Here is a 21,028-nt window from a genome sequence, read left to right as displayed (position 1 = left end):
CATAAATAATGAAATAATACCAGCTACAAATTTTCACATTTTCCTATTTGATTCTTTGATAATAATAATAATAATAATGGCCATACTTGTATTTTTAAAAGTGCCAAACGTCCACCATGAATGTGATCAAGGTACTATTATCGCTGCACATTACAGAAAACGAGAGGCTATAATACTAAAGAGGTCACGAAGTGGTCATTTAATCCAAAAGAAAATAATTGGCTACATGTACATTAGTAGGAGTGCCTTCAAAAATTTCCTGTATGTTGCAGCCTGGGCTTGTGTAGTTCTACATTTATAACCTGTTGCCTAGTCACCACAAAATTTCATTAGAGAAAGACCTTCAGGTACATGAACATGCAATGCAAATTTATATTAGACTCAGGTGTAGATGTAGACCAGAGGATTTCATTCACTGGCAATATTCTGCATAGTGTACCACAGAGCTTGTTGCACAAATTGAGGTGTACCTGTACATGTATGACTATACAGCCAGGAACACATGGTATGACACATACAACCAGTTTCCTTCCGCCAATAACTGGTTGCAAATAATTCCCAGTTGTCTTGGGAGACTTTTTGCTGGATTCTTTTCTCACATTACCAATGGCAGTTGATTTCATCTGAAATGCATCAAAACAATCAGGCAACAAACGAGAAATTATACAAACTGTGGAAATAACTACATGTACATGTAGGTAAATTTGTGTGCAAAACATACCACTCAGATTGCGTAGACTTGAAAACCCCCTCTGTGAATAATGGAATCTCCCATTGTCCCTCACAACTGTTACCAAGCACGCCACTCTTTACAACCCCTCTCCTGGACTGACCTTTGATCAGGCCAATCCATATGTAAATAAGTATTCAAAAGTAGTCACTGTGATTGGACAAGGGAAGTTATTGACAAGCTGAGTTGTTGAATGAAAGGGGACGAGACCTGGATCATTGATAAAGTGGAGAGAAGTGGCATACACCAGGGATTTCAGTGGTGATTGTTGGGCATAACCTCATTAGCATGTGGGGGTCAACACTCCATTGATAAGCGTGGGTGCCCATCCCACTACACACTCACACACTGCTGCATGCACACAGCTGTTCAACTGCCGTTAGGTTTAAAAACCAGGATCTAATTCCTTCAGCACACTGCTGGAGACTGTGCAAGTTGGAATGTAAAATGTCAGGCTTGTCTACATTAGTGAAGATTATTTAGGAAGTTCGTAGTGACTGGTTTCAACCTGGGAAAAAATGGCTGATAGCTCTAAGCGCAAGACTAAGCCTAAAAGCAGAAGAAAGGTAAGTTGCTTTGAATAGGCCCTTGGGTATGGCAATTATTGGAAAGGAACTCGACTCATTATAGTATCAATTATCTCTCCAATCTGCGTAATGGAGTCGTACATCCTACATTGCAATCGGCCTCTCTAGCAGGTGACAGGTGTTATTTATTTCTGATGGTACCCCTTCATTGTCATCTGCTGTGCATGTAGACTATAGAATTGATTTTGTAATTTTATTTCACCATGGAGGAATAAATCGCGCACGGTTTCACAATGCCTCATAAAATTACCTCATTGAATTGCTTTTTTGTCAATACATGTATGTGTGTGGCATTTGTTTCTAATGTCGCGGAGGATTGCATGCTGGTGAAATGCCAGACACGTGCATTTTATTTGTGGTGGAATTTAATGCGCTCACTGTGTAAAATTGATTTAAACGATGGCTATTTTGTGGTTTCATTTCAGTCACCCTACCTCTAAGCCTTTTTTTAGTCCACTTTCATCTTATTCTCTCTTACATTGTACCATGTTAATGAGTGTAACTGATACCTCCGATTGCTTAGGGCCTTCACAAAAAAGTCACAGTGAAGGAGACAATGAAGAAATGTTCAAGTTTAAGAGGTGGGAAGAAAAGCCCAGATAACTTTATCTAAGAAAAACCCAAGGAATCAAGTACCGGTAGGGAATGAAACCCTCCATGGAGCTGTTTGTAATTTCACAGAATCTCGTGGGATTAAATATTGGTTGGGCCATTGTCCTTTTTAGATCAGAATTACCAGTAACTAGTGTTTTGTGCTTATTCTAATCACTGGCCAGATGATCAGGCTACATTTTGAAGTTGCTACATTTTGAATTAGAAATAACAGTTCTATAAGTTTATTGTAAAAGCGTCAAGAATCCTCTGAGGAATAAATGTACATGTATTCAACGTTTCTCTTGTTGGGTCAGTTATCAACTTAAAAGATAGACCCAAACCCACACAAGATTTCACAATAACCCCAGGGAAATGACTATTGTACATGTATTTGGAGATACCACACGAGTTGCATCAGAGCATTGAGAATGGTCAGGTGCTACTCAAGGAGAGCTTAATTACACCTTTGCCAACAGTGAAGTGCTCTGGGAGACCTGGAAATGTACTGACCTGTCAACTTCTTGAGCCATTACTGGGAATAAATTGTTTTTGTGTTCACTTTGGACGATAAATGTACATTGTGTGCAATGGAATTAACACTCCAACCCTGATAATGCTTGTACCTGCGCCAGATTTTCATTGCTTACTCTGAAGTGTATTTAGACAGTGTCAAATGTTGGAGAAAATGGTGCTAAATGAAACTGTGTGAAAGCAAGTGCCAATCTTGTCATCTTTGTGTGGACCTGAGAACTAAAAGGTCCACATAATGCAGGTTGTGTGAACCTTGTGTGGACTAAACCCTGTCCCCACAAGGGATTTCCCTCTCTGGAAACCAAGTTTAGGAGCACTGTGGGCTCAGGTTTATCAGTGACAAAAAGAAGAGGTGAAGTTAAGGACATTGTCAACCAAAACCCAGTGTAAAATATTGTTTGCTGTTCAAGAAAAATGGGTAATTGTACATGTACGTAACATGAACACGTGTGCCATTGTAAATGATTCCATCAGTTTCCACCTTTCCAATCACTGAGTGACTAAGAAGAAAATAATTACTCGACAAATCCATACGCTTAGTAAAAATGAGCGGGGAACTAGCCACATGCAGAAAATATCAAGTGTCATTTAGTTGGTAACCTGTATTTTCTCTACAAGTCTTTCCTAAATTCAGCAAAGTTCTTCCATCAACTCCATCACATTCGTCTCTAGTCATTTGGCCGAATGCACGGGCAGTGTGCAAAAAAGTCAACAGCACTTCTTACCTATGGAGTCCAAGGAGTAAAACACTCAACACCAATTCTATCTTGAAAGTACAACTATCGCGCGTGTGCTCAATTGAAACAGTTACCCGTCAGCTTCTCCTGCTGCCAGTCGGGAGTGCTCATGCACAAAGAGGTCAGCCCATTCTTTTCTCTTTCATTGGATCCCCAGGTTGAAACACGGGACAGCGAGATGAACCGTCTGTCACGGCAGCTGGAAGGAGGCCGCCCTTTTGACGTTGTGTCCACAGAGGCAAAGAACAGGAGCAATGAAAGGCTTATATCTCATCTGAATGTACAGGTTGGTGATGATTTTGCACTTTAATTTGCACAACCTCGTAAGAAATGGTTCAACACGATGACGGGTACTGCTTTATACTGTCTGTTTAAATTTGAACAGTTTTATGGAAAAATGCTTTTAGAACTTAAATTAGGCAACTAGAAATTGGGGAGGTTTCAGTGTCAAGACCAACCTGGCATCGCCTGCGCAATATCCCCAAAAGGATGGGAGGCCTGCGTGTAAAGGTCCCCTCTGTTACAAGTTGAATTGAACCGACAAAATTTGGATTATCCACCTGTAACGAATAAAAATACCCTCAAGTTTAGTGTCACCCCGAGATGCATTCCTGATACGCACATGTACATGTATGTGATGATACATTTGATAGAGAAGAAATCAACTAGATGATTATTATTTTTCCGTCAGTCATCTGCTTCAACCACTTATCTTCAAAATAGAACCTCAGAGAGAACTTTCATACTTTCCAATTGTGGCATTGTTTCCATGCTGACTTGTTGGACAAGGAGTCACCAACATGCACTTGTAATCGCAATCCACATACGTCAGACTGCATTTGTGCCTGCGTGCCCATTAATTTACACCTCCACTTGCCAAGAAAGAATGGACAGTGGCAGTGCACATGTAATTGCCTCACAAAGGTATGCAATGTGCTGAATTGGTGCTGGTTGACTTGTTGTGGTAGTGTATTTTATTTGCTCTCTCTGTGAAAGACGTTACTTTGCAATACACGTACAATAAAGTTTGTGTTTGAAGAACATTGTCGAGGAATCTGTGTACAGTAGCTGTCTTCCATATCAGTGCTGGATGATACTGCAATGCATGTGTACGTAACATGTTTATATTCCCACAAGTTGGTGTGAGTCTGCCTGCTTTACTGTGAATAAAGTCTGTAAAACGATGCACTTGTTAATGAACTCCTTTGACAACGCACAAGTGCTGCAAATGCACTCAAGTAACAATACTCCTGACAATGAGAGCGGAATTGTGTTGAAGGTCAGCTATTTCATTTCTTACATGTGAATAGTGTACATGCATGGATAGGTTTGAACAATGACCATGTGTCAACCACTTGTTGTTTATCAATCAGTTGCCTCTCAAACTGATGATTTTTTTCTAAACGTGCACGCATTAGGTCAGAATTGGAGCATGCTTTGTATATTGCTTTTTTCATTTGTGCATGAAGACCCGCCACTCCTTTCCTCCCTCACAGCAGGAGCATGAACTCTGGATAATTACATACATGTACACCCTCAGTGCTGTGTGAGCAATAACCTAACAGCAAGCGCATTTTTATATCCAAAAATCTTGAACTCGCTCTTCACCATATACATGTAAGCTTGGAAATGTACATAAATTGTACAGGTCTCAAACTCTGTGCTGCAAGAAGCCCATAGCATCATGGGATGGAACCAGTGCAGTATTGCCGCAAATCGTTTGACCAATCTCTCCACAGATTGACTACCTACAACAAGCCAACCGGGATGCTGAGCGGCGCCTTCGCGAAGCCTCCATCGCCCGCGACAACGCCGACCAGAAAGCCCTGGAGCTCAGCCGGAAGAACGAGGAGCTGGCCGAGGAGCTGCGCAGTGTGGACCGGCTGGCCCACCGGCTGAAGGCCGACAAGGACAGCGTGATCCGGGCGGCCGACCAGGACGTGATCGAGGCCAAGGTGGAGCTGCAGGAGACTTCGCGGGAGGTGGAGGTGCTGGATCGGGAGCTAGAGCAGCTGAAACAGGTGCTGCACAAGAAAGTGAAAGATGGAATATCTTATCTGGCAGGCAGAATTAGGAATCCTCCCCTGCTAGAAGCAAACCACTGCCATTACTGGCCATTGTACAATGTTGATGCATTACCTTGATGTGTCACCTTATAAAATTCTGCCTAATTAAATTGCCTACTCCAAATATTTATATATATGAATTTGGACTTGACTTGCTTAAGATTGGATTTGAATTTGCCCGCACACTCATCTGGGTAAGACCAAGCTGTCTCCACGACTCATTATTATAGAACGCATTGTTTGATTGCATGAAATTGCCTTTAACTACATTGGACTGATTATTTGACTTCCCGGTGCTTTCTTTTCAGGACAATAAGAGTCTGGTTGCTGACATTGATCAGGTCAATCTGGAGCTTTCACTTCAGAAACAGGAAACTGAGAGGGTGCAAGATCTGTTAGTGAGGGTCCAAGATGACAAGAGGTGGTTGAGTGACAAAGTCAACAGGCTCACGTCAAATGGTTGGTGTACACTATGTGTCCATACCATGATTAATTATTAGCTGATCTATGTCTGCAGATTTAGAGCCATGCTAAAAGAACTTATTTAACTCCTTAATTCTGTAATTATACTGCCATAACACCATGATTTCAAATCAGCCGAAGGAGCTGCCACCTAACTGGCTAGTTGTTATATTGGTTCACCTCTGTTTTCATTTCTCTAACTCTTTCAATAAACCTTGGCTTCTGATCTGATCGTCATTGGTATTCTGACTTGGTTTTATTTGGATGCAGAGAGAGAACTTGTTCTAGAACTTGAACGGATCAGAAACAAAGCTGGTGGCAAGGCCAAGACCAAATCCCCCACCAAGATGGACACCTACCTCAAGAGCCTTGAGGAGGAGCGGAATTACTACAAGGGGGAGGTGGATGTCCTGAACAAAGTGCTGAAGGGGCAGCACCTATCCCTGTCTGTTTCCAGAGACCGGAGTCCGACCAGGTCCGGACGAGGAACCAGTCCGTCAAGGACACCCAGCAAGATGGACAAGAAGGTAAGATTGGGCTGTGCTAACAAGTTGAATTGAAATGCCCTGAATCTACAGAAAAGTGCATTTTAAGGAGTGATGTTTGATAGAATGAACTGGTTGATTGTTGAATGAAACCCCTTGGTTGAAACCGATGCCTCTCCTAATCCTTGTTCTGTCATCATTATTTGCCACAATGTGGAATTTCAATATGCCTCACCTGTTGTGTGCTGTGTTGTCAGAAAGTAATGGCAGTCATTGAACAAATTATTGGGAGTGATACCCTGAATTTTATTATTATAGTGTAACACTCAGGATCCATTCACTTCTCCCTGTTTTCATCTAGTCTGCCTCTCACTATGAGGCCATCATACGTGTGCTGGAAGATGAGAGGGATTTTTACAAGCGCGAGTATGACACTCTCAGGGTGATCCGCTCGTCCGGCAGTCCCAAGAAATCCAGCATGTCTCCCGCAGCAAGGGACAGGGTAAAGTATTGCTGCATTCAATTTGAACAGTTTTCAAAGTAAAAGGATTTTTGGTGAGCTGAGAAATTCCTTGCATTCCTTAGCAAAGACAAAGCAGTACTTGCACTTGCTGCGCAGTGATGTTGGTGTGTTGACCTACCCTGTTCGTGCAGACTGACTTGACCCAAGCTGGCCTGACCTGACCCAACATGACCTGACCTGACCTCTGCTCCTTTGGTTCAATGCACACAGAGTGTAGCCGAGGATACTGAGATTATCAAATTGAGAAGAGAGCGCGATGAGCTACAATCACTCCTGGACAAGTTTGAGAGGCACCTTGCTGAGGTAGGTGTCACTGCTAGATTAACGAAGCATTAAAAAAGATGCAGGCCAAATATTTGGTTCTGGAATGGTGGGTGATTCTTTATCTAGAAACTCCCAACAGTTCGTTGAATATTTCACGTAGGAATCTAGGCCAGGACACGAGCAAAGGAGGATACAGCCTTCAACTCTTATAAATGTATGCTGTCCCTGGGCATTCAACTGCTTCACTTATCTAAAAAAAATCTTCAAACTTGAGTTTGTTATTGTCATGGTATTTTCTCTCCTTTCAATTTGTGTACCTCTAGATTCAAGCAAATGTTAAAGTCCTGACAAACGAGAGAGACAAGACAAATATTTTGTATGAACAGGTAAGGCACCAAACTGCAATTTGATTTGTGGACTCAGTGAAGCGGGCAGTCTATAGCCTACATGTAGCGGCAAGGGGTAACAAGTGAAGACACTTCCTCACTGAATACACTTCTTCACATTTGGATATTATAAATGGAATAGGGAAGCAGGTTTTCAGACTACATGTAAGTTCAGGAATGAAATGTTTAGCCCTAACCCACTAGGGTGTATGTAAAATCATATTGAAATCGGAGGATTTGGAACTGTTGGGGCTACAGTGCAAAAATTGGAAAATATTTTTTAAATCAGATCTGTGTAGAAACGAAAGCATGACACAAGTGAACTTTGGACATAGAAACTGAGTGTCTGCAGAGTGAACATTCACACTGAGCCTTGTGGTAAAGAAGTAGGTTTTACCTCATCTTATTAGAGCACTTTGGGTAATGAACTCAGGGATTCCTCAACAGCACCCTAGGCACTGTAGCTCACAAGCCTGAAGAAACCTGTAGAGAGGAGACAGTGAGAAGCAGTTACAGTTTTAGAAGTGGGAGGAAAACTCAGGCAGAAATTTCAGAGTATAATCCGCAGAGTCAGGTTGGGATTGCAGACCAACCCAATCCATGTGTAAACTGGGCCGGGAATCGAACCTAGGTCACATGGATGAAAGGCAGAAATTTCAGAGTAAAACCCGCAGAGTCAGGTTGGGATTGCAGACCAACCCAATCCACGTGTAAACTGGGCCGGGAATCGAACCTAGGTCACATGGATGAAAGGCAGAAATTTCAGAGTAAAACCCGCAGAGTCAGGTTGGGATTGCAGACCAACCCAATCCATGTGTAAACTGGGCCGGGAATCGAACCTAGGTCACATGGATGAAAGGTAGAAATTTCAGAGTAAAACCCGCAGAGTCAGGTTGGGATTGCAGACCAACCCAATCCACGTGTAAACTGGGCCGGGAATCGAACCTAGGTCACATGGATGAAAGGCAGAAATTTCAGAGTAAAACCCGCAGAGTCAGGTTGGGATTGCAGACCAACCCAATCCATGTGTAAACTGGGCCGGGAATCAAACCTAGGTCACATGGATGAAAGGCAGAAATTTCAGAGTAAAACCCGCAGAGTCAGGTTTGGATTGCAGACCAACCCAATCCATGTGTAAACTGGGCCGGGAATCGAACCTAGGTCACATGGATGAAAGGCAGAAATTTCAGAGTAAAACCCGCAGAGTCAGGTTGGGATTGAAGACCAACCCAATCCATGTGTAAACTGGGCCGGGAATTGAACCTGGGTCACATGGATGAAAGGCAGAAATTTCAGAGTAAAACCCGCAGAGTCAGGTTGGGATTGAAGACCAACCCAATCCATGTGTAAACTGGGCCGGGAATTGAACCTGGGTCACATGGATGAAAGGCAAGGAAAGAGCCACTATGCCAGCCTGACTCCCCACAGGTTTGTCCCCCCCACGTAGAAACCTCCACTCCACTTAGAATGGGAAAAACATTAATTTATGATCAATGCTTGTCCTCATTCAGGCAAACAGCGAACTGCAACGACTGCGGCGAGAAGCAGTTAAGTCGCCCAAGACATCCAGAGCCTCCGTGGCAGCTCAGTCCATCCTGCAGCGGGTGGAGCTGGAGAGGGATGAGGCCCTGGCTGACCTGAGAAGGATGGTGACCGAGAGGGACAGCCTCAGAGAGAGATTAAAGGTCAGGGATTATCTGAGTAGCTTCTAACAGTCTGTCACAAGTCAAAGGCTGGAGGAACTAATTGATTGAATTGATGAAATGGGTAAGGTCCTGGCTGTTCAAGAAGTGATTAGAGCTAGGCCATTATGGGGTCTGACTCAAACTATAAAGCCTTGACCAAGAGGAGAAGTCCACTTTCTTGCATAAGTTGAACATCTGCATTGAAACTTGTCATGTTGAGCAACTGCATACTTGAGAATTGGTGGGGAAAATTTTCATACCACCTGTTCCATGAGTTTGAAAAGTTTGCATAAAATGCTGGTGAAAATACTGTAAGAGGCTAAACCTTGTTTTTCTCCTTTCATTCAGATTTCCACGGACACTCATTTGAATGAAAAGGCGCGTCTTGAGCAGAAAGTTGAAGACTTGGAAAAAGCTGTTGAACATGTGAGCACTTAAAGTTTACTGAACATGCTGAATGCTGTTATGTTTTGGTCAGTATATGCAATGTGTGCTCACTGATGTCACTGTACGTATGTAGCACGTTATGTCCTGATGGAAACTACACGTACATATATTTTTGACGTTTCCTAGACACCTGTTTCTCGTATACATTGTTGGTATTTTTTGGCAACTGGTAATTAAAAAAATAGTTTGAACTTATATGTACATCGGAAGGTAGCGCTGTACATTAAAGTCAGTGATGAGCGGAGATGATTTAACTTGACTTGACCTGTACTGAAATTTTCAAGTCCGTCATGAGTCAAATAAAAGGACCCAGTTACAAGTAACAGAGTGAATTATGGCAAAGGAATACCGTTGTCACAGTGCATTTGAATAGCTCAAGACCCAACCATTGAAACTAGATGACTTTTGATCAACTTGTAATGCACTGAACTGTCGGTGCCCATGTTGAAGGGGTTGGAAGTACATAGGATCATTAGCATGATTTTTTTTCCTTAAAAAAAAAACAGGATTACCAACCAAAATGTTCATGTGTTTTACATTGCTTGTGACTGGTGTTCAGCTGGTGTTTGCTTTGCATGCACTCGTTTGCCTGTCTGCTTTAGAACATCACATGGTCTAGCTCAAAGTTGGAAAGGTAATAAGTAAAATTTGTCACCTTGCCTGGCAAGCAGACTGATTGCATATATCTTTCATTCAATCCACTGCAGGCTGAGCAGGACCGCAGTAGCCTCCAATCCAGGGTCCAGTCATTCCAGGCTATGATATCCACTCTGGAGGAACAGGTCCGCTCCCAGGCTCTGCGGATAGAGGAAGCTTACGAGGAGTCTTCCCAACACAAGGCCACCTCCACTCAGATGAGGTTAGGCGATGACTGCCTTTTGCTCTGTGGCTTTCAAATTCACATTTTAAAAAGCTCAGGGGAAATGCCTCTTTAGAAGAATAAAAATGAATTCTTCTGACACAGAAAGAAGAGGAATTTCAATTATGTTTGGGTCATTTTCAGCTGTAGACAATTACAGCACAATATATTTTCCACTTCAGAAATTAATGGGCAGAATTATTGAATTCTTCCATATTTGGACTTGCCATTTTAATAGTAGTTTTGGATGAATCACCTTGATCCTGTGTTGGGTTGCAGATTGCTAGCTGAGCAGGCAGAGACATCACTAGGGGATCACCAACGAAGGTTGAACCAACGTTCAGGGGAGTTACAAGCAGCTGACGAGAGAAATGCCCGACAGGAGGAGCGTATCAGTAAGTAAACTATTCTGGATTACCTGTTTACCCTCTGTTGCCTCCTAAAGATTTTGCCGTGAAATCCATCCATTACAAGGGCGTTTCTTAGTAACTGAATGTTTTAGAAGTGCAAACATAACTGTCGGAAAAAAAATAACATGGTGTCTGGTTGTAATCATTTCATTGGATGAACTTTGAACATTCCTTTCTCTGTTTAAACTATTTTGCTCTGATTATGAAAATGAACTCTAGCTAAAGGAAGATCCGCTTGCCCTGTCCAATTTTTGAAGCATACAAATATAGTAGTACGTAGTATCAGTCAACTGTCAAATGTAGTATACTGCACAATTACCATGTGTGTGAAGGTAGCAAGCAAATTTGGCAAGAAAATCTGTGATCTTTTGAATGGTCAGTTGATAAGTAAAACAAGCGTTACTCCTCGGTGAGTGATACAAGTATTCAAATCACCGCAGCATTCCATTCTCTACAGTATGAACCTGAAGTTCTTCACTTTTACAGACAGTATCATTTGAAGGGAATTCAAGAAATTGACCTTGTGACATCAAGACGACTTGAAAGTGCCTTCTATATAGCAATCCCAATATCTATCAATTTCTCCAGCCGATTTGACAATAACCAACAACGCCTTACACGATGAGGTGAGGCAGCTTCGCGGGACCATCAGCTCACTAGACAGAGAGAAGGACACCCTCCAGAATGCAGTCGATGACAAGACGGAGAAGATTGCTGCCTTGGAGCAGGAGCTGCTTGGGAGAGGACGGACGCTGAGTGACACCAGGGCAACACTGGAGGATCTCCAAGACAGACTGGAGTAAGCAAATGAACCGTTTGCAATTTAATGAGGGATAATCTGGGATCGTGGTATTTTCTACTCACAGGGTTCCCACGGTCATGGAGAATCTTGGAAAAAAAGTTGACCTAAAAAGTGATGGAAGTCTTGGAAAATTGGGGGAAAAAATAGGTAGCCCTGAAATCCTGTTTTCAGAGGGAAAAAAGACTTGGGGAAAAGTCACTGGCATCAAGATCATGCTAGGTTAGGTTTTGATGGGCTGCTTTTGATGTGATAATGGAATAATGATGAATTGACTGGCTATCCTTGTCAGTCTGACAGCTGTGGCATTCTTCCAGTTCATTGTACTAAACAACTTTTCTGTGTAAAACGGCATTAAATGTTCATGGAAATCTTCATATTTTAGTCCTGGAAAAGTCCTGGAATTTGGTTTTCAGATATCTGAAGGAACCCTGTACTCAGCAACATCCAACTGTGGAATGGTCTGAAGTCTTGTGCCATTCTCACCCGCTGTGAACAGTGTGTTGGTGATAGGGAATACTTGTTGCTGTATGGGGGGGGCTTTCTCTGTAGCATGTGATGTAGCAAGTCAGCACCAGATGTTATTCTTTACTTACCACACAAAAAGCACAGGTCACCCAGAGATACTTTCTGTACTTGTGTCGTGCTGTGACAAAATCACAAACAAGTTTGTGCAAAAGACAGATTCTTCGCTTTTTACCTCACTGTCAACGGAAAAGCAAGTTTGCACACTTGTTAGAAATATAAAGCATTATGTTTTCTGTACACATTTTAAATGCTATGACTGATGATTACTTTTTCAGGATCAAAAAGTCAAGCTTCCTGTTCAATATGATGGGGAGATTCACAAAATTTAATGAGAAAACTGTCGTGCGTGGTCACCCAAGATTTTAGTCGGCGTATTATTGACAGCTGTTTCACCACATTTCAGGCGTGCCAATGACGAACTGGGAACTAAAGATCGTGAGGTGCGCAGCCTACGCAGGCAGCTAGACTCATCACGCGATGAGTTGACGGAGACAGTGCGAGGCCGAGATGCTACCATGAGAGAAAACAGGAGGCTGCAAGAAGACTTGGCAACAATGACAAGAGAAAACCAGGTAAATAATCCTGATGAAAATTGAACATTGTACACCTTTTTTATTTAACTTGTTTAGGGAAAAATGCACTGAAGAAATATTTTATCAATTCTTATTTAACCAGGGGCCCCAGGGGAGAAGACATTGAAGAAATGTTCACTTTAAGAGGTGGGAAGAAAAATCCTTTTAAATGTTTTGGGGAACCCATGGACACCCACACATTGGCCTGTTTGGTGTCAAACCTAAGTCACAGAGGTGGAAAGCATGGAAAGTGCCACTTCTCCAACCTGACATTCCTTGAAATACTCACTCTGATGTTGTACGAATCAGAGGTACACGGGACGCTATAACACTGCTGTTGGTATTAAACCAGTCAGTGTAGAAGATTCAAGTTCGCTTGAACATAAGTGGTACATTTTTTCCCCGGAGTTACCTGGTGGAGTTTTGCCAGGAGTATTGCCAGGAGACCCAAGTTGGACTTGATGCCTTACACTCTGTCTTGTCACCTCAGGCAGTCAATATCGAGCTGGAGGAGGCAATAGAGGAGAGAGAATCTCTCAAGGAGCAAGTTCAGGAGTACATCGCTGAGGTTGCTAGGATCGAGGACTTGCTGGCTGCCAAGGTTGGGAGGAAAAAGGCAGTGTAACGATGATCACAAGGGACTTGTATTGGGGTTGTTTGGGTGTGCCATCCTTCAGAAATGAAGACAGAACAGGAAAACGGAAAGACAAAGTTTTCTTGAGAGAAATTAGTAGAATTGAGAAAACAGGAAAATTTATGAACATGCGTTGCTGTGTTTGATTACTTTGTTTAGTCGCATTTGGATATTGATACCCATCTGATTTTGACTCACCCCAAAAAAGAGATAACAAAATGTGTTATTGCCCATTACCTCTCGAATCAGTTGGAAAGTGTTTATGCTAGTTGAAACAATGCAAACACCTGAAAATTGTATTTGAAACTTCCATGCACAGTGCAGTACTGAGACCTTAGTAGAAGATAACTGTTATCACCAAGAGTAAACTGCCTATTGTTGGGCCCGTATCCATGTTGCTGCAAAGCAGAATCGTCGCTTAACCAATTTCCATGCTAAGCAAAAGTGAGCAGAGAACCAGTCACAATTATAAACGGTCACTGCATGGCAACTTGACTTGTAGCCTGTTTTTTGCTAAGCGTGTATTTTGTGAGCTCAGCAAATGGCAGTGCTCAGCAGTTGCGGGTGCAATTAATGCCTCACTTGTCTCACTCAGGAGCGTGAAAACAGGGACCTGCTAGAGAACTACCGCTCTGCCACCTCAGAGGCTCAGCGCTGGGAGACAGAGGCCTCACAGCGCTCCGGGGAGACGTCGACCTTCAAGGTGGAACTGATGACCAAAGATGCTGAAATGAAGAGACTCAGGGACAAGATCACCCTCCAGGAGAGAGACATCCAACAGGTACTCGGACATTCAGTTATTTGTTCAATCTATCGAAAGTCCATGCCAACCTTTGTTGAGCACTTGCAGACAGTAACGATGGACTGGTGCCATTTTCTATTCGGCAGAATATGTCACGTTTCTAAACTGACTAGATAACATCGCCATTTTTCATGTTTAAGTTGGAGACCACAAACGCTGACTTCTGTGGCTAGTCGGGTGGGCATTGACAGATGACGGCAGGTGGTAACCATTAGCCTGGTTTAGGGTTTTGGGGAGTTTAATACATGTAGGTTACATTTGTTGTACAATTTGTTTATTATTGGTATTATTATTTATGTGGCCAACAAGAGAAACAAGTAGATTGACAGAGGAGAATATATAAAAACTATACATACAAAATTGAAAATGGAGGGGGTGGGGTGGGATGGAGGGGGTGGAGGAAGGTGGGGAGGAGGGAAGGGTGGGAGCAGGGGTGTGTTTGTATGTTTTACAATCACTTCGCCCATTTGCCACTTTGCCCACGCACCACTTCGCCCACGCACCACTTCGCCCACGCTGTACATGTACATATCAGACAGAATGCACCACCACCACCACCTTAACTTCACTTATAAAAGTTGAAAATTTGAGTATCACGGCATTGTAACAAGTAAGTGTTACACCAGCAGAATTATGATGTTCATGGGGAGAGTATATGTATGATGAATGATACATGTATGTGGCGACCACTCTTGATCAAAGAGATCCATCGTCATTTCTGTACATGTATCTGTCTTTTTCTGTTTCTTTTCTTTTTCCTTTTGGCCATTGTCAAAGTAGTTCTACAAAAGTACAAGGCTCACACATGCATCACCACATGCACATGCATCACTCAACCAACCGCGTTTCTTTGGCTGAATCCTCATCTGAAACAAGGCTTTCTAACTTAAAAATGGGTTATGGGCAATCAGGACGATGACGCAACTTTCAACTTTTACAAGTGAAGTTAAGGTACGTGACTTGGCGGTGCATTCTGTTGGATATGTACAGCGTGGGCGAAGTGACGCGTCGGCGAAGTGGCAAATGGGCGAAGGGGTAAATGGGCGAAGGGGTAAATGGGCGAAGTGGCAAATGGGCGAAGTGGTAAATGGGCGAAGTGACCGACACCTGTTTGTACATGTACATCATGTACAAAAAATAGATATATTAGGGGTGTTTTATCTAGCTTTGGGCTTGACTTTCTTTCACGTCACATCAGTTACTTTTCTACATAATGTTCATGCCTAAACCATGTACATGAACTTCGACTTTTCAGACATATAAGTTTTTATGGGCGGGGTATATAACAATGTTTTCATGTACATGTACATGGCTATTGAAATTTATATGCACTTTGGGTCCACACAGGTACCATTTATGACAGGGATTACTTGGAATATTGATAGCTTCCATAAATAGAAAGTTATATCCACAAATTGTAATTTATCTTTCTTTTGTGTACATAACCTGTTTCAATGTGTCGGACTTGTACATGATAGGAGTGTACAATGTATTACGCTAAAATTCATTGTATGCGTGCGTTAACTTGTGCAATACTATAAAATATTTCCAGTAGACTGTATACTTCATTGTGCGTAATCCTTCAATAATACGATTTCATAATTTCCCTCTCTTGCTTTTGTTCATCTTTTCCTGCTGATATCGATCAATTCCACATATCTGCAACCCATAGTATATGTATTATAATAACCACATACCTATTAAGGGAAAAAGAAGATCTGATGTTCCAAAATATTTTCATTATTGACAGGTTTATGCCGAAGTTGAAATTATTAAGTGGAAGTTGTTGAACAACTATGTATGGCACATTTTGATTGGTTTTCAATATCACATTATATTAAATTCCTTCCTGCACTTGACTCTGACCTCAATCAATACGGGTGATTCACAATAGTGCGCCACCAAGAGTTTGCAATGTGTTGGCCAATCATAACGTGCAAAATTTGTTGACCCTTTCCAACCACGCACAGGGTCGACAAATTTTGCATGTTAATTTGTCGACCCTTTCCAAACACGCACAGGGTCGACAAATTTTGCACATTATCACACACACATTGTGATTGGCCAACGCGTTGCAAACTCTTGTTGGCGCACTATTGTGAAACGGCCGTATTGTGAAGAATAACAGGCTTGTGGCAACACAGCAAAACATTACAGAATAAAAGTCGCTGCGGAATACCAGTGAAGAGCAGAGAACAAAGGAAAGAGGGTCATTATCTGATGCAAGCCACTCATGGGATATCCATCAACTATGACTTGTATTGAGTCATTATCTAATGCGAGCCACACATGGGATATCCATCAACTATGACTTGTATTGAGTGAATAATGGTGGGGTTGTTGCTCCACTAAAACCACACAGCCTTGGGAGTACTTCAACGTATCAGTGGAGCCGAAGGCATTTATGGTTAGAATTGGCCCCTTGACAACACTAATCGATAATAAATGTATCGGTCAGACCGTTCTGTCGGACACCTAGGCAATAGGAATTTGGAAATGGTGCCTTACTTTCATACCACCTTTCCAACATGCCCAGGCATTGCCATGGAGCGATGCATTGCTACCATGGCTGGCCATTGCTCTTGGCTGTGTCAGGGTACCGGGTACATTCAGCCTCCACAGACTGATTAGTCCCTCTGTGTGTTCGTAAAAAACAATAGGAACCACTGATGGGGGAGGGCCTGTACACAGCACCTGCCTCTGTGAACATAACTTGATAGACTGGTTCCCGTTCCGTACGTAGTCTCCAGACGTCTTATAGGCGTCCTCTGAACGCGGGGACTGGTAGCGGGTGATGAATCCAGCAGAATCCTGCCGAGTGTATGTAAATGAGGAAACGATTCCTGCTCAATGCACAAATCAAGCAGCAGCTGATAGCATATTATTCTGTTTCTTCATTACCGAAAAAAACTTCACCATAAATATTTCATACATCTAAAATTAACACAATGACCACTGACTTGAGATAAGTTACTGTCAAATGATCTATTGATGAAAAGGATTAAAAAATATATTACCTTTACTGTGATCGACAGAGGCGTAGCAAGGATAGTTACTTGTGATTTATTTACTTTTCGCTGCAACGTAATTGGTCTGACAAAAATTTAAATATTCAGCATCCAAAGCTAATCGCATATGTTAAACTGCAGCTAGCTATCGGTCCCTCTTTAGTCCATCACAGGGCCAATGCTTTGTTGCAGTTGGCTTTTAATAACCCAATTGGGTAAATCCTGAAAATTTTGTTCAATACCCCCCTCAGCACATATCAGCAGTCCAAGCCTACGAGCTGCAGGTGTCTAGCCTGACAAGGTCCATCGCTAACTTGGAGGACAGCGTCAGACAGCTGCAGGACGAGAAGGAGTCGCTCGTCCAGGACCTCTCAGCCGTCAGGGATCTGTGCGTTAAGCTGGAGAACACAAAAGAGGCAATGTCACGACAGCTGACCACCAGAAACATTGACACAGAGCAGGTAGGACTGGAGACGTTACACCTCAATGGGAAGTAGGAGATCTGCAGAAATGAGTGGGGTTTCAGGCTCCCGATGCCTTGTTGACGATGCAGATAACAATTTTTTTCAATGTAGAGATCAGTCACCCTTTTTTCTTCATGCATGACAAATGTCAACCATACAGATGAAAGATGTCCTACTTGTCACTGTGTTCCATTTTTCGGAGACGATAAGCCTTGGAGTTGAGCACATGTAACTTGAATTAGAATTCAGGAGCATGACATGTCTTGTCACAGAAGTAGTCAAACACGACTACTTTACACCATGATCCACACTGAGTAGATCAAGTTTAACCTTGTCTTCATCGCCTGTTGAACAGCTTGAGTCCACAGTAGAAGACCAGAGGCACGAGATTGAGATGTTACGCAACCAGGTGGTGACAGAGAGGGCCTCCGTGCGTAATCTGGAGACTCTCCTCTCCAACAATAGAGAGAAGGAATTCCAAGCTCAGCTGGACAGCCAGGAGCAGCGATCCGAGCTGCAGCTGGTCAAAGACAGGCTGGCGTTAGCCGACAGCAAAGTGTATGTCTCGTTGCATTTTTTTCTTTTGTTCAGTGGCACGGGCAGGCAAGCATTCAAGTTGATCCATAGAAATGCTAAGTCTTACTGAGATTATGGCACTTTCTAAAATGAGCTTCCAGAGCTGCAGCGTCGCTATTTCAGCATACTCCCAGGTATTTCAACCTCTCAAAACACCGACTTCACTCTCAAAAGATAACAAAAATTAGTGCTTATAATGCTTTATCACTAAAGCTGCAAAAGCATCTTCACAGTTATTACCCCAACTCACTGGACCATGAGGTCCATTTCTGCAGAAGCGCAAAAGTGCTAGGAGTTGATCTCTATCCTGGTAGCTCATGTACACTCCCGGTCGGATAGTGGCGATTGTGGTCAATTGTCTTGCCCAAGGAACACAAACACTATTGTACCTCTGTGGTTTCAAACCCACGCACCGTCACACGGGTCGAACACCAGAGCCGGTGCACCACAGTACTCTGGTCAGGTTCAGAGTTTCAACTACAGATGCAATAAAATTCAGGATTTTTAAATTTTTCCTTTTTGGTTGTGTTGATTGCAGTCAGAGCCAGAGCAGGGAGATCCAGACATTGAGATCCAGGGCAGCCCAGCTGGAAGCAGACCTGGAAAAAGTCCGACGGCAGCTCACCAGTGAGCGATTCGATAAGTGAGTGTAATTCTCTCAGACCATGAAATTTACACAGCACAAACAACATTGTTGTGGTCATTTATTTGTCTCATGTATTTATATAGATTTTTTCACTGTAACTGTATTTTTCTTGACAGGGAACGAATTTCACAGGAGCTTCGTCGATCCACTCTCTCCCCATCCACCGTTGAGAACGCCAGCTACACCCGCACCTCCCTGACTAATCACACTACCTCAAGGAGGTCCACCAGTCCGCCCCGGTCATCATCTCCAACCCTCAGGTCGCTCTCGCCCAGCAAGTCGGGTCGGAGGTCGCCTGACAGGTCGATCCTGAAGTCCTCGCCGGCCTATCGCTCGTCCTCGCCCGAGAGAAGTACGGAGGATGAATTTTCAGATTTGGATGGGTTTAAAAATGGCTCAGTCAGGCACAATGGGGCAGGCAGGGACCAGGGGGAGCCCGAAGTACCCCGTTTGAATTTGTCGTGGTTGGTGAGTCTGGAAAAACTCGACAAGTCCGTGATCTCATCCTGAGTAGAGCTTTCTCTATCCATTTATGTTATCACTGTGTGCGGTGACTCTGCTCGTCATAAGTGTAGTTAGGGGCAGATTCTGTTCTCCTCTTTCCCTGGTGCCCTTACGTACTCCTGTGTTACTGATCATGGGTATCATTCATTGCATGACTGGGTCTTTTGTTTCAATAGATCGATCATTCAGGCCTAGCCCTATGGGTGCTCTGTGATTTAAGTCAGACATGCTAGCATGTGTGTCTAACCTGTACAGCTGGAACACTGCCCACTAACACAGCGGACGTGGCCTTCCGCATCAGGTCGTTGACCTTTCGTGGATCTTATCATCACTATGTGGATATTCCTTGTTATACTTGTTTCCATTCTAATTAATGTTATATTCACATTCTCACAACTGACTAGGACGATGTTCATACGTCTGTAGTAGGACCAGGTAACCTAGCCATTTCTGTGCCACACTGTGCTTTGTCTTGCAGCTTTAGTCACTAGATGACAAACTTGAGGTTCAGCATGAAGGTTTTGGAGGGTTGACAAACTTCAAGTTACCACCTTTTTAATTTTGCATTCTCCCCTTGTGAATTTTCCCAGTAGAAAGATAGTTAACAGAGTATACAGTTTTCATTTAAGTGATTTGAGTTATCTATGTTATCTGCATGGTGTGGTTTGAAAAGAATTGTATTGATGTGTCCCTTTTTCCAACGCATTTTTTTTTCCAAGTGTGATTGGCTGATGAGTGTTATAGTTGTCAGTCGGCAGTTTGTATTCTGTTAGGTGAAATCAGTTCAGTCATTTTTTTACTGACCTTATTTTTAACTCATTTTGTTTTACCTCACACGCTGCACTCAAGGTAAATATTCACTGAACGTGCATGTTTTCATGCTGCAAGCAAAGTAACTTGATGTTCAGGTTGTGACAGTGTTTCAGTAGTAAGTGATGTTCATCACCATTTCCAACTTGGTGACTTCAATCGAGTGTGTAATGAAAAGAATTTAACGTCAACTCGTTGCTCTTTCTCAGGGTGAGGAACGGAAAGAGATCTAAAAGACAGCAACTTAAATCATTGGTGAGTTCGTTATCTTGGTCTTTTATGTATGCAAAGCACAACCTTGACTCTTGTCTCAAACATAGTCATGCACACGCAGTTGACCTTTTTTTTCTCATCTTTCACACATGGCCTCTGATGAAAACCTCAACGTTAAGCCAAAAAATTATGTCTGATTCGAGTATTGCAACTGTTTGTGATCTCTAGTGTATGCTACAGGATCAACTGCGCAGGAAACTGAACGAGTGCCACTGCCGACTTCTGGCGGGACTGCAGGCCGCCTCCCCGGGACCTTATGAGCCCTGCAGAATCACCTGTCGCTGGTGCATACAGGAGGATATAGAGAGAGCTAGGCAGCTACGGACTGACGAGTGTTGAAGGGAAAGGCAGGTGGTCGGAAGAATGCAGCCTGCAGCCTCCTGACTGGGTAAGCTTCAAGAGGACACACAGTGAAATTTACAAACTAGGCAATGGCAGCTGGGATACATACAAGGGGATTTCAAGAAGTCTGTAGACTCCTTTGGTGAGGTACGGAGCTACAGAGGTTACAGAATAGGTTTAGGTCTTGAAATTCTGAGCCGAAGAACTAGAGATTGCACCTGGGAAAAAAACACATAGTTTGAAGTCTGAGACTTAGTAATTTCCAATTGGAATGGGACATGGAGTGAAATGCTTGCTCTGGAAT

The 21,028-nt window shown here is 42.9% G+C and overlaps 2 protein-coding genes across 4 annotated transcripts in view; one reads left to right on the top strand and one right to left on the bottom strand.

The window, feature by feature from the left end:
• LOC110983767 (major facilitator superfamily domain-containing protein 6-like) overlaps positions 1-773 on the bottom strand; it is a 29,329-nt gene extending 28,556 nt beyond the window's left edge. The window contains exon 1 of one of the 2 annotated variants that reach the window (XM_087130285.1): positions 722-773. The gene's annotated coding sequence lies outside the window, so the exon portion shown is untranslated. Of the gene's footprint in view, positions 1-470; positions 612-721 lie in introns of those variants that run through there. The other variant, XM_087130288.1, reaches the window with a different exon arrangement.
• Positions 774-1,113: 340 nt separating this feature from the next.
• LOC110983766 (centrosomal protein of 135 kDa-like) lies at positions 1,114-20,301 on the top strand. 2 transcript variants are annotated; one of them, XM_087130273.1, is made up of 22 exons: positions 1,114-1,296; positions 3,337-3,465; positions 3,969-4,103; positions 4,919-5,200; positions 5,554-5,704; positions 5,978-6,234; positions 6,554-6,694; positions 6,926-7,018; positions 7,303-7,365; positions 8,877-9,050; positions 9,399-9,476; positions 10,205-10,356; positions 10,636-10,751; positions 11,355-11,565; positions 12,497-12,665; positions 13,156-13,266; positions 13,895-14,080; positions 17,361-17,570; positions 17,929-18,131; positions 18,688-18,792; positions 18,912-19,147; positions 19,704-20,301. In XM_087130273.1, the coding sequence occupies exons 1-22, from the start codon at positions 1,249-1,251 to the stop codon at positions 19,736-19,738; spliced, it is 3,285 nt and encodes a 1,094-aa protein (XP_086986399.1). In that variant the 5' UTR covers positions 1,114-1,248; the 3' UTR covers positions 19,739-20,301. The 2 variants fall into 2 exon arrangements, with proteins under 2 accessions (XP_086986399.1, XP_086986406.1); XM_087130280.1 differs by lacking the exon at positions 3,969-4,103 and having other exon boundaries at positions 19,704-20,299.
• The last annotated feature ends 727 nt before the right edge of the window (positions 20,302-21,028 follow it).

This window comes from Acanthaster planci, linkage group LG02 (assembly GCF_054643075.1).
Source record: "Acanthaster planci isolate LZ-2023a linkage group LG02, COTS_SCS, whole genome shotgun sequence".
Classification (NCBI taxonomy): Eukaryota; Metazoa; Echinodermata; class Asteroidea; order Valvatida; family Acanthasteridae; genus Acanthaster; species Acanthaster planci.
Note: the sequence above shows the minus strand (reverse complement) of the source record. Positions and strands in the feature narration are given on the sequence as shown.